We start from the raw sequence: 14,043 nt of genomic DNA, 5'->3' as shown, positions 1-14,043 counted from the left end.
TCTTTACGGACCAGGTTATCGTTCATCATCATCATAGGCAGTCCCTCGGAATCGAGGGCTTGCTTCCACTCCCAAAGTGAGCTCTTTGACGGCTGAACAGTCCGATACGAGAGCCACCGACCCTGTTACAGGTGGGACAGACATTTGTCGAGGGAAGGGGTGGGTGGGGCTGGTTTGCCGCGCGCCCCTTCCGCTGTGTGCGCCGGGTTAAAACACTGACTGAATAATGGAATCTTAAACATAGAAGGAGGCCTTTCAGCCCATTGTGCCTGTGCCAGCTCTTTGAAAGAGCAATGCAATTCATCTCACTCCCCCACTCTTTCCCCATAGTCCAGCAACTGTTTCCCTTTTGAAAGTGATTGTTGAATCTGCTTCTGCCACCTTTTCAGGCAATGCATTCCAGATCATTAAAACAAATTCTCTTTGTCTCCCCTTCTGGTTCTTTTGCCAATTCTCTTAAATCTGTGTTCTCTGGTTACCAACCATCCTGCCACTAGAAAAAGTTTCTCCCTATTTATTTATTTGAAAATCTCTATTAAATCTCCCCTTAACCTTCTCTGCTCTGAGAAGAACAATCCCAGCTTCTCCAGTCTTTCCACATAACTGAAGTTCCTCATCCCTGATACCATTCCAGTAAACCTCCTCTGCACTCTCTCCAAGGCCTTTACATCCTTCCTAAAGTATTACCCAGAATTAGACGTAATACTCCAGCTAGGGCCTAACCAGTGATTTATAAAGGTTTATCTTAACTCACTGACAGCCAGTTCCCCCTTTGTGCACTGAACACAATGTACAATAACGTAAAACAGAAAATACCAGATATATAGTGTACTGTGCACAGATCAGGTCTCCATATTTTTTTTTAAAGTTCATGCCAGAACTCAGAGGTTATACTTATCAGGAAAGAATGAACAGACTTTTCTTTAGAAAAGAGAAGATTGAGAGATGACCTAATAGAGGTCTTTAAAATTATGAAGGGGTTTAAGAAGGGCCTTGGTGAGGCCACACCTTGAATATTGTGTACAGTTTTGGTCTCCTAATCTGAGGAAGGATGTTCTTGCTATTGAGGGAGTGCAGCGAAGGTTCACCAGACTGATTCCCGGGATGGCAGGACTGACATATGAAGAAAGATTGGATCGACTAGACTTATATTCACTGGAATTTAGAAGAATGAGAGGGGATCTCATAGAAACATATAAAATTCTGACGGGATTGGACAGGTTAGATGCAGGAAGAATGTTCCCAATGTTGGGGAAGTCCAGAACCAGGGGTCACAGTCTAAGGGTAAGGGGTAAGCCATCCAGGACCGAGATGAGGAGAAACTTTTTCACCGAGAATTGTGAAACTGTGGAATTCTCTACCACAGAAAGTTGTTGAGTCCAGTTCATTGGATATATTCAAAAGGGAGTTAGATGTGGCCCTTGCGGCTAAAGGGATCAGCGGGTATGGAGAGAAGGCAGGAGTGGGGTACTGATCAGCTATGATCGTATTGAATGGTGGTGCAGGCTCGAAGGGCCGAATGGCCTGCTCCTACACCTATTTTCTATGTTTCTATAAGAAGTAGGAGCAGGAGTAGGCCATACTGCCCATCGATGGGGTTGACATAGAGATGATGTCCCACTTGTGGAGGAGACCAGAACTAGTGGCTATAAATATAAGATAGTTACCAATAAATCCAATAGGGAATTCAGGAGAAACTGTTTTATCCAGCGAGTGGTGTAAATGTGGAACTTTCTACCACAAGCAGTAGTTGAGGTGCCTGGCATAGATGCGTTTAAGCGGAAGCTGGCTGAGCACATGAGGGGGTCAGGAATAGGTGGGTATGCTGACAGGGTTGGATGAAGTCGGGTGAACGGAGACGCACATGGACCAAGCACCAGTTGGGCCCAATGGCCTGTTTCTGTGCTGTTCATTCCATGGACATGCACAGCAGGTTCATCAGCATCAGAGACCAGTTTTTCGGGTGAAACCCTTCGTCTGAACGCAACGTGTTGAATGTAAACTGCCTGTTCTAATTCCAGGAAGGGACTGCCATGCTCCTGGAGCATCTAGCTGGCAGTCTGGGCAGTGCCATCCCCATCAGCACCCAACTAGACATTGCACCTCAACACCATCTCTTCATGATGGGTCGCAACGGGAATAACATTAAACACATCATGCAGCGGGCCGGAGCCCAGATTCACTTTCCCGACCCCAGCAATCCCCAGAAGAAGTCGACCGTCTACCTCCAGGGCAGCATCGAGTCTGTCTGTCTAGCTAGACAATACCTCATGGTATGCATTAACATTCTGCTACATCTTCTATAAACGGGTCATTTGTAGAATTGCCATTGGTTAATTTTACTAGGATTTCATGATGAGGAAATGCCCTTGACAAGAGCGGTAATTCATTGTTGACTTGGCTGCAGGATCGCTACAGTAAACTTTGCGAAGATAGTTGGAAACTATTTCTGACTGGGTTGAATAAACACAGTTTTATGTGTGAGAGTGTGGTGGTGATGGAACTGCGCTAGAATTCCAGATGTCATGAGTTCAAATCCCAGCATGGCAACTTGTAAAACTGAATTCAGTAAATCTGTTCTTTTGTGGTCTGGCAGCAGAAAAATTACCATAAAACCTGCTGGATTGTAGTTAAAAACCAAACTCCTGCACTGATCTCCGGCAAAGGATGGGAACCTGGCATTCACTACCCAGTCTGGCCTACACGGTTGACTCTTAATGGCCTCTGAAGTGGCCCAGCAAGCCACTTAGTTGCCATGGCAACTAGAAAGGGTAAATAAATGCAGCTTTACCAGTGTTCCCCACTTCTGTCAGCAGCTTAAGAGAAATGCAAGTTCATAAACACATGGGCCCAAGAGGGTCAGCGGTGCACCTTTACAGCCACGAAGACAGAATCTTGAATGTCCCTGCCTTATTGGAGTAGAGTAGCATGTTAACAATGGAATATTCCTGTCTAGAATGGATGTGGGATTTTAGTTTTCTCCAATATTTAAGATGATAGTGTATATTTTTGGCCATAGCTGCATCAAGAGGCTTTTCTTGAAATTCCCAACTTGGACGTACTTGCTCTGAAAGGAAATGGATGTTTTCAGTGTGTAATGTTTTCAATGTGAATTCTTTTTCTCATCCTTTTGAAGTTGAATGTAGCTTAGAGTCCTATGATGGCCTTGTGTACATTTTAAAGACTTATGACAAACCCAATCCAAAATGATTTGTTAATGAAGGTTAATGACATGGGGTGTGGGGTGAGGTTAGGGCAATTTTCACTTTTGCCGCCTTGGTGGTAATCTGACGATGTTGGAAGCTCCACACGTTGTACAAACACTAAAGGTTAGTAGACAGGTACAAAATACAATTTAAAGGCTGTTGGAATGCTGGCCTTTATCTCAAAAGGGTTGGAATACAAAGGGGTAGAAGTTATGTTACAGTTGTATAAAGCTCTGGTAGACCCCATTTGGAATAATTGTGTTCAGTTCCGGGCACCGCACTTCAAGAAGGCTATATTGGCCTTGGAAGGGATGCTGTGCAGAATCACTAGAATTACACCAGGGCTAGAAGGGTTAAATTATGACGACCGGTTGCATAAACCTGTCTTGTATTCCCTTGAGTATAGAGGATTCTGGGATTATCTGATCGAGGTATTTAAAATATTAAAAGGATTTGGTAGTGTAGGTACAGAGAATTTATTTCCTCCGGTGGGTAATCAAGAACGAGGAGACATAATCTTAAAATTAGAGCCAGGCTGTTCAAGATTGAATATAGGAAGCATTTTTTCACCCAAAGGATTGTGCAGATCAGCAATTTCCCAAAAAGATGTTGAAACTAGGTCAATTGATCGTTGGGTATCAAGGATTCCAGAACCAAGGTGGGTAGATGGAGTTAAGGTACAGATCAGCCATGATTTCTAATATCTCCTTACTATACAGTACAAATGCACACGAGGCCCATACTAGAGAGAAGGTCACTCTGTGACCAGTAACCTTTATTTGCCAGCACTGAAGTAATGAAGGTGGGTGGAGCTTCCCCTTTTATACCTGAAAGTCCAGGTGAGGAGTATCTCCCACAAGTTCACCACCTAGTGGTCAGTGTTCTCACGGTGTACAACTTAGGTCGGTTTGTGCATGGATTACGATGACAGTTGAATACATGACATCACCTCCCCCCCAAAGTCTTATTGGGATCACAGGTTGAGTCTCTCTGGTGGTTTACTCTCCCTTGTAGAGCGCCTGAGTTGGGGCTCTGGTTGTTGGGCGCTGGCCTGAGTGTCTGCTGTTTGCGGTGCCTCCGGCCTGTCTGGACTGCCCACAGTGACTGGGCTCTCCTCCATTTGGTTCCGGTGTTCGGTCACCTGTGGTGGAGTGAACTCTACATCGTGTTCTGCCTCTGCTCCTTCTAAGGGGTTGCTGAACCTCCTTTTTGTTTGATCCGCGTGTTTGCGGCAGATTTGTCCATTGGTAAGTTTAACTACCAGAATCCTATTCCCCTCTTTGGCAATCACAGTGCCTGCGGGCCATTTGGGCCCTGCAGCATAGTTGAGGACAAAGACAGGGTCATTGACATCAATACATCGCGCCCTCGCATTCCCGTCATGGTAGTCACATTGTGACTGGCACCTGCTCTCAACAATTTCTTTCATGGTGGGGTGTATAAGGGATAACCTGGTTTTGAGCATCCTTCTCATTCGCAGCTAGTGGGTGGAACCCATGTGAGCAAGTGTGATCAGGATCTATTGGCCAACAGAAGGCGTGATAAGCGGCTTTGTAGGGAACCCCCTTGGATTCTGAGCATCCCCTGTTTGATTATCTGCACTGCTCATTCCACCTGGCCTTTTGAGGCCGGCTTGAACGGTGCCGTTCTGACATGGTTGATACCATTTCCTGCCATGAAGTCCTGGAACTCAATGCTTGTAAAGCACGGGCCATTGTCGCTGACCAAGACGTTCGGTAGACCATGGGCGGTGAACATTGCCCTTAGACTTTCTACCGTGGCAGAGGATGTGCTTGAATTGAGAATGTCACACTCGATCCATTTGAAGTAGGCGTCTACTACAACCAAAAACATTTTTCCCATGAAGGGACCTGCGTAGTCCACATGGATGCGTGACCATGGCTTGGCGGGCCAGGACCAGGGGCTAAGGGGGGCTTCCCTGGGCGCATTGCCCAGCTGGGCACACGTGTTGCACCTGCGAACACAAATTTCCAGGTCTGCATCTATCCCTGGCCACCAAACGTGTGACCTGGCAATTGCCTTCATCATGACAATGCCCGGGTGCTCATTGTGGAGTTCTCGGATGAACGCTTCTCTGCCCATCTGGGGCATGACAACTCGGTTTCCCCATAGAAGGCAATCAGCCTGAATCGAGAGTTTATCCTTGCGCCTGTGAAATGGTTTAAATTCCTCAGGACATGCCCCGCACGTGGCAGTCCCCATTCAGGAAACATTTCTTGACTAAAGACAGTAGCGTGTCTCTATTTGTCCAGACTTTGATCTGACGGGCTGTCACGGGTGAGCCTTTGCTTTCAAAAGCTTCAACAGCCATCACCATCTCAGCAGCATGCTCGGTTGCCCCCTCAGTGGTGGCTAGCGGGAGCCTGCTGAGTGCATCGGCGCAGTTTTCAGTGCCCGGTCTGTGTCGAATTGTATAGTCATAGGCGGCTAATGTGAGTGCCCACCTCTGTATGCGGGCCGACGCATTTGCATTTATGGCCTTGTTGTCGGCCAAAAGGGACGTAAGGGGTTTGTGATCTGTCTCCAGCTCAAATTACCTGCCAAACAGGTACTGGTGCATTTTTTTTTTTACTGCATATACATATGCAAGCGCTTCCTTTTCTACCATCCATTAGCCCCTTTCTGCCTGGGACAGACTTCTGGAGGCATAAGCTTCCGGCTGTAACTGACCCTTGGCATTAACATGCTGCAATACACACCCGATCACATAAGACGACGCATCGCTCGTTAAAACAAGTTTCTTACATAGGTCATATAGCATTAACAGATTGTTGGAGCATAACAAATTGCGTGCTCTATCAAAAGCCCTTTCCTGGCTGTCCCCCCAGACCCATTCGCGACCTTTGTGTAGGAGCACGTGTAGCGGCTCTAGCAGCGTGCTCAATTTGGGAAGAAAGTTACCAAAATAGTTCAGGAGCCCCAGGAACGAACATAGCTCCGTCGTGTTACGGGGTCTGGGTGCTCTCTGGATCGCATCCGTTTTGGACGCAGTAGGTCTGATCCTGTCTGCTGCTACCCTCATCCCCAGGAATTCTACCTCTGGAGCTAGGAAGACGCACTTCGTCTTTTTCAGTCGCAGACCTACCCGGTCCAGTCTGCGTAGCACCTCCTCCAGGTTGTGGAGGTGTTCTTCAGTATCGCAACCCGTGATGAGGATGTCGTCTTGAAAAACCACCGTCCCTGGAATCGACTTGAGAAGGCTTTCCATGTTTCGTTGAAAGATCGCAGCGGCCGAGCGAATCCCAAACGGACATCTGTTGTACTCAAACAACCCCTTGTGTGTCGTGATGGTAGTCAGCTTCTTCGACTCACTCGCCAGCTCCTGGGTCATGTAAGCTGAGGTCAGGTCCAATTTTGAAAAAGGTTTGCCATCGGATAGCGTCGCAAAGAGGTCCTCCGCTCTCGGTAGCAGGTACTGGTCTTGGAGTGACACCCGATTGATGGTGGCCTTATAATCGCCACATATCCTGACCAACCCATTCACCTTGAGCACCGGCACAATCACTGAATTCGACTGGCGAGATGATGCCTTCCCTCAGCAGGCGGTCCAATTCGCCTTCTATCTTTTCCCACATCACGTACGGCACCGCTCTGGGCTTGTGGTGCACTGGTTTGGCGTCCGGGTTTATGTGAATCACTACCTTGGCCCCCATGAAAGTTCCAATGCCGGGTTGATACTCACTCCACAGAAGAAATTGCATTGACATCGCCCCATTTCATGACAGCAAGCCAACTCCTCCCCAGCAGTGCAGGACCGTTCCCCGGGACAATCCAGAGTGGCAACCTGTTCTCCAAATCTTTGTTGGTCACGACTACCGTGGGGGTGCCGAGCACCGGAATGATTTCCTTTGTATATGTCCGTAGCTGTGTGTCAATCGGCAATAATTTTGGCCTCCTGGCGTTGGACGCCCACAACTTGTTGAACTGTTTGATACTCATCAGGGACTGGCTGGCACCTGTGTCTAACTCCAATGATACTGGGATGCCATTGAGGAGCACTTTCATCATTATCGGTGGCGTCCTGGTGTATGAACTGTATATGTGCTCCACATGAACTCGCTGAACTTCAGCTTCCAGCGATTTCCCCCAGTGTCCATTTGGCCTCATAGGGCTTACATCGTCCCCGTCCTCCTCGTACATCAACCTGGCCGCAGTCTTCCTGCACATACGTGCCAAGTGACCGCTGACGTTGCAATTTCTGCAGGTATATTGCTGATACCTGCAAACTCTGGCTGTGCAACTGTCCTTAAACGCACCATTAACAGGTGTTGATGGCCCCATTACTGGCCGCATTGTCCCTTGCCATGGCATGAATCGCCGTTCAGCTAGCCATTGTCTCTGTTGAATTCCCCCTTTAGGTTCGACTACATGCTCGGGCATGTCCGATTGTCCCTGTCTGCCTGGAGAACTGTGTGCCGCGTTAACAATGTTGACTCCCTGTCCATTTGCTGCTTTTAAACCAAGATTTTTGTCAAACATCATTCTGGTCTCTTCTTCCCCTGAGATAAAAGTCTGGGCCAACAAAGCCGCCGTTTCCAGGGTCAAGTCTTTGGTCTCAATCAGTTTCCTGAAAACCCCAGCGTACCCGAGGCCCTCAATAAAAACGTCTCGCAGCATCTCCGCTCTGCATGCAGCTGGGAACTTACATAGGCTCGCCAGTCGCGGAGGTCTGCCACGAAGTCTGGAACGCTTTGCCCTTCTCACCGCCGATGCATGTAAAACCGGTGTCTCACCATGTGCATGCTGCTCGCTGGTTTAAAGTGTTCCCCGATCAACTTAGTGAGTTCTTCAAAAGTCTTGTCCACCGGCTTCTCCGGCGCTAGAAGGTCCTTCATTAGGGAGTACGTCCTGGATCCACAAACCGTCAGGAGATGGGCCCTGTGTTTGTCGGCCAAATCTTGTCCCAGCCATTCCTTAGTGATGAAACTTTGCTCTAGTCTCTCAATAAAATCATCCCAATCATCACCAACACAGTATCTCTCGTCTGTGCTGCTAGTGGCCATGCTCGCGTGGTTTAAATCCCAGTTTCTCATCGGCAATAATATGTCCTTACTATACAGTACAAATGCACACGAGGCCCATACTAGAGAGAAGGTCACTCTGTGACCAGTAACCTTTATTTACCAGCACTGAAGTGATGAAGGTGGGTGGAGCTTCCCCTTTTTATACCTGAAAGTCCAGGTTAGGAGTGTCTCCCACAAGTTCACCACCTAGTGGTCAGTGTTCTCATGGTGTACAACTTAGGTCGGTTTATACATGGATTACAATGACAGTTGAATACACGACAATTTCATTGAATGGTGGAATAGACTCGAGGGGCTGAATGGCTGCCTCCTGTTCCTATGTTCCTAACCTTACCCAATTCTCCTTGCACTGAAATCAATAGGATAAAAATCAGGCAGGTGGCACAACTGGGCTTGTGATCCGCTCGCCCAGATTATTGCCCAGGTGGTGAATGTGAGACTAAATTCTTCAGCTGCCATGTTTATCCAGATAGCTGACTCACTCTGGCATTGACCCAATTCTCTGGGATAACCGGCTGTGTCCCAGGGCTATCGCAATGTAGAATGATGCATATATACATGAGTAACTTCTTTTTATCTTTTCATGTTTCCTGCCCATTTTTCTATTAACAAAACTGTGCTCCATAAATTCTACTGTGGGAACTGTAGCACGCGTTTAAAAGTTGAACATAGGTTGGGCGCTTCACTTGTTGACTTCAAAAAAAAGAAATAAAATTATCCTTCTCTTCCAACTTTAACCCGTGCTGTATCTCTGCCGGCCTCATTCGTCAAGAGGCTTGCATAGCTCAAACTCGCATCTCCGCAGATGCCCTTACACAGCTCCTTGGGAGAGTTTTAGCAACAGTGTTGGAAACCCTTTCCCATATAGACCGGTCAGAACTGATGGTTGCTCCATATTGGAATCCAACACACAGTTGGCAATTCACAATACAGCTGCAACTTTGTCTTCCAGTTGAGAGTCTGGCCCTTGTGTGTTATACTTCGAGAAGAACTGTAGCCTAGCCTACCTATGCCAACTTTTCCCTGCCATGGTACCTCTGACTTTAACTCTGAACTCCCTGCTATTGTCTCTTCTTTACTCCCCGTTTACTACCATGATATGTGTATTCCAACCTTGCTACATAAGCAGGCCTATGTGACTTGAGTTTTCCCTGTGTCCATTCGCGTGGTCCATTTTGGCTGCTGCTCCAGACCCGAGCCCATCATTTCTAATCCCACTTTTTTCCCCCCTTTTTTTCTTCTTTTCTCTTTACCCCTCCTTTACCCCTCATGCCTCCTTTCATTTCTTCCCTCTTGGGCACTCTGCCCCTCCCAAATCCCTACCTCAATCCTTCAGCACTTGTCAACCTTCCTACTCTCCTGCTGCCATCCCAGGCTTGACCCCCTCTTTGATAAGCTTCCAGCTTCCCTCTGCCTCTCTTGGCATCCTCCGAAGGGCCCATCGAGGCACTCATCCCTGCCTCCTCACGAGCAGCAACCCTAACTGACCCATCCGACTCTCTCACCTTCCAACTCTTTCCCATCCCACTCAACCCTCCCAATGCTGACCCTGTGGACTCTGCCACTGGGCCAGCTATCAGCTCCCCTCTCTGCATCTCCTCCAGAACATCCATTCGCTTGTGAACCAGGCTCTTGCCATCCATGAGCTTATTGTGGATGATTGCATCGACATCATGGCTTTGATGGAAACCTGGATGAGTGATGACACCTTCCCCCTAAATGACGCCTCCCCGCCCAGCTATACCTTCCACCACTTGCCGCCAAACCGCCGTGGTGGTGTGTAGTTCTTATCACCAAATCACACCTTGGTCTGTCTCCCTGCTCCTCTGCCACCACCTCCTCCTTTGACATCTCACCTTGTCCCACCCCTCTCGTCTCTCATTTAAAATCCTTGTCGTCTACCACTCACCCAAGTACCATGCCAATTTTCTCACCAAGATATCTTCACTTCTTTCCTCCCTTATCCTCTACATTGAGGGACTTCTCGTCCTCTGATTTCAATCTCCATCTCAAATCATGCTCTCTCCTCTGAGTTCCATGCCCTCAACATTGAGTTCAACAATTTCAGATCATAAACTCTGCCCCCATTTTTTCAGGCAGTAGCTGCTGATAATTCTGCCATTCCCATTTACACCTCTCCTAGACACATCTTTCGATACTTGTCCCATTACCATCTCCCTTTTCCTTGTTTTGTGATTTAATCTCTCCTGCCTTCCACCCTATCACAGACCTTCCCTTTTGGTCTTTTAGCTCCATCCCTCTTTCCCTGCCTCTGCACTTGCTTAAAACTTCCCAGTTCTGTCAAAAAGTAATTGACCCCTTTCTCTCGCCACAGATGCTGCATTTTTGTTTTTATTTCATGGACTTCTTTGTCTCTAAGATTGAGACCATCCGTTCAGCCGCCTCTACCATTTCCTTCCCTTCTCCTAGCCATACTTCCTTTAAGGTTCCCCCCTGGCCTAGCCCTGAACTCGCCTCTTTCTCTAGTATCTCTCATATCTCCCCTTATGCCCGCTCCGAGCTCATCTTGCCCACAAGACTCACTTCCTGCTCCCTCGACCCTACTCCCACTAAACTGCTGACTACTCAACTTCCGTTCCTGGCCCTCACGTTAGTTAATGGTTCTCTCCCCTCCGGTACTGTCCCCCCCTCCCCTTCAAATCTGCAGTCATCCATAAAAAAAAAACAATCCTTGACCCCTCCATCCTTACAAACTACTGCCCCATCTCCAACCTACTTTTCTCTCTCAAGTCCTTGAACATGCTGTCACCTCCCAAATTCATTCTGGAACTACATGTATGAATCCCGCCTGTCGGGTTTCCGCCCATCACACAAACAAAGTGGCTCTTATCAAAGTCACAAATGACATCCTATGTGATGGTAAACTATCCCTCCTTGACCTTCTCGACCTGTCTGCAGCCTTTGACACGGTTGACCATTCCATCCTCCTCCAACGCCTCTCTGTCATCCAGCTGGGTGGGACTGCACTCGCCTGGCTATATTTTTATCCATCCAATCGTAGCCAGAGAATCACCCGCAATGCCTTCTCGTCCCACTCTAGCACCATTACCTCTGGTCCCCCCCCAAGGATCTATCCTTGGCCCCCTCTTATTTCTCATCTATAAGCTGTTCCTCGGCGACATCATCCAAAAACACAGTAGGTTCTACATGTTCGCTGACGACACCCATCTCTACCTCACCACAACCTATCCCAACCCCTTCCATGCCTCTGATTTGTCAGACTGCTTGTCCGACATCTAGTACTGGATGAGCTGAAATTTCCTCCAGTTAAATATTGGGAAGGCCATGAACTCCGTTCCCTAGCCACCAACTCTGTCCCTTTTGGTGTCAACTGTCTGAAACTGAACCAGACTCTTCATAACCTTGTTGTCATATTTGACCCCGAAATGAACTTCCAACCACATATCCGTGCCATCACTAACTCTGTCTATTTCCACCAACGTAACATCATCCGAATCTGCCATTGCCTCAGCTCATCCACTGAAACCCTCATCCAAGCCTTTGTTACCTCTCCACTTGACCATTCCAACCCACCCCTGGCTGGCCTCCCACATTCTACCCTAAATAAACTTGAGGTCATCCAAAACTTGGCTGCCCGTGTCCTAACTCGCACCAAGTCCCGTTCACCCATCACCCCTGTGCTCGTTGACTACATTGATTCGCGGTCTGGCAATTTCTCCATTTTACAATTCTCATCCTTGATTTCAAATCCCTCCATGGCCTCCTCCAGCCTTAGAACTCTCCGAGATCTCTGCACTCCTCCAATTCTGGCCTCTTCCACATTCCCAATTTTAACCGCTCCACCATTGGCGGCCATGCCTTCAGCTGCCGAGGCCTTAAGCTCTGGAATACCCTCCCCAAACTTCTCTGCCTCTCTTTTTTTCCTCCTTTAAGACGCTCCTTAAAACCTACCTCATGGTCTCTCTATGTGGTTCAGTGTCAAATTTTGTTTGATAACACTCCTGTGAAGCGTTTTAGAAAGTTTTACTACTCTAAAGGCACTATATTTATATGAAAGTTGTCATTTTTGTTGTAAATATAAGTTTGCTGCTGAAGTAGTGCCAGGAAATGAGCATAAGTGTTGTGCAGTGTTGTACTTGAAGAGTCAGAGAGTATCTAAACCTACAAAAATAACTGTGATTAGGTTTGTTCTTTTCCATAATGTTGACCACAGTTTGTATAATGGAGATGAGTTATTGGTGCAATATCTATGCCCTTAACCTTTTGATAATGTTTTTCTTCAGGGTTGTCTCCCTCTTGTGTTGATGTTTGATATGAAGGAAGACATTGAAGTAGAACCACAGCGAATCACTCAGCTAATGGAACAACTGGATGTCTTCATTAGCATCAAGCCAAAGCCCAAACAGCCCAGCAAGGTATGGACTACAGATCAACTTTCTCTCTTTACTGAGTTTAGGTTTGCTTTACTCAAATGGTCTAATAAAATAAAAGGAAGACTTGGATTTATATAGTGCCTTTCACAACCACTAGACATCTCAAAGTGCTATAAGATATATATAATTGCACGTAAGATGGAGGAAGGATGTCGAGAACAAAGGTTCAAAGGAACGGAAAAAACTTCTGAACAGGAGAAGGCCATTCAGCCCCTCGAACCTGTTCCGCCATTCAGTCAGATTTCCACTACCCTTTATGTGAAGAAGTGCTCCCTGTTATCACCCCTGACCAGCCTAGCTCTGATTTTAAGATGGTGCCACTTGTTCTGGACTCTCCCACCAGAGGAAATAGTCTCTCTCTATCTACCTTTTAATCATCTTACACACCTCAATAAGTTCATCCCTTAATCTGCTGTACCCTAGTGAATACAAGCCCAGATTATGCAACCTGTCATAATTTAATCCTCCTTGTCCTGGTGAATCGACGCTGCACCCACTCCAAAGCCAATATCTCCTTCCTGAGGTGCAAGAGCAAGTGGCCAAAAGGTACCCGACATTAAATCGAGGGACAGTGAAGGGTGTTTAGAGCATTTATGAGTCCTTGAGCATTACAGGACTTTAGGCCTTATTCTTAAAAGGTTGCTACTGCCTTCGAGAGCAGTTGCACATAGTCTGTTTGCAACAGCTCCTGGAGTTGGTGGTATCAGAGCCCAAACATTCCTCTCTGGGATTCAGTTAGCATAGAAACATAGACATTTACAGCGCAGAAGGAGACCATTTCGGCCCATCGTGTCCATGCCGGCCGACAGAGCCACACGGCCCTCGGTCAGCAGCGCTAAAGGTTATATATAAACCCATGAACAATGACGGAAAGGCAAAGAGCACCCAGCCCAACCAGTCTGCCCCACACCACTGCAACACCCCTTGTACTGAAACATTCTACACTCCACCCCAACCGGAGCCATGTGATCTCCTGGGAGAGGCAAAAACCAGATAAAAACCCAGACCAATTTAGGGAGAAAAAATCTGGGAAAATTCCTCTCCGACCCATCCAGGTGATCGAAACTAGTCCAGGAGATCACCCTGGCCGTATTCTATTCCCTGCAGTACTTACCATTATATCTGCGCCGTCCAACTAAAGGTCATCCAGTCTAATCCCAATTACCAGCTCTAGGTCCGTAACCCTGCAGGTTACTGCACTTTAAGTGCCCATCCAACCATCTCTTAAAAGTGGTGAGGGTTTCTGCATCCACCACTCTTCCAGGCAGTGAGTTCCAGATCCCACAACCCTCTGCTTAAAGATGCCCCCCCCCGCCTCAAATCCCCTCCAAACCTTCCACCAACCACCTTAAAACAATGCCCCCTCGTAATAGCCCC

The 14,043-nt window shown here is 47.4% G+C and overlaps 1 protein-coding gene across 2 annotated transcripts in view; it reads left to right on the top strand.

Annotated features, from left to right (window-relative positions):
• LOC139260353 (protein bicaudal C homolog 1-like) overlaps positions 1-14,043 on the top strand; it is a 376,023-nt gene that overhangs the window by 314,570 nt on the left and 47,410 nt on the right. For both annotated transcript variants that reach the window (XM_070876873.1, XM_070876872.1), the window contains exons 8-9: positions 2,022-2,273; positions 12,517-12,648. In XM_070876873.1, coding sequence (XP_070732974.1) covers positions 2,022-2,273; positions 12,517-12,648 — 384 coding nt within the window. The remainder of the gene's footprint in view (positions 1-2,021; positions 2,274-12,516; positions 12,649-14,043) is intronic.

The sequence above is a fragment of the Pristiophorus japonicus genome, chromosome 3 (genome assembly GCF_044704955.1).
Source record: "Pristiophorus japonicus isolate sPriJap1 chromosome 3, sPriJap1.hap1, whole genome shotgun sequence".
NCBI classification, from domain to species: Eukaryota; Metazoa; Chordata; class Chondrichthyes; family Pristiophoridae; genus Pristiophorus; species Pristiophorus japonicus.
The sequence above is the reverse complement of the archived record's forward strand: the minus strand, read 5'-3'. Positions and strand labels throughout refer to the sequence as shown.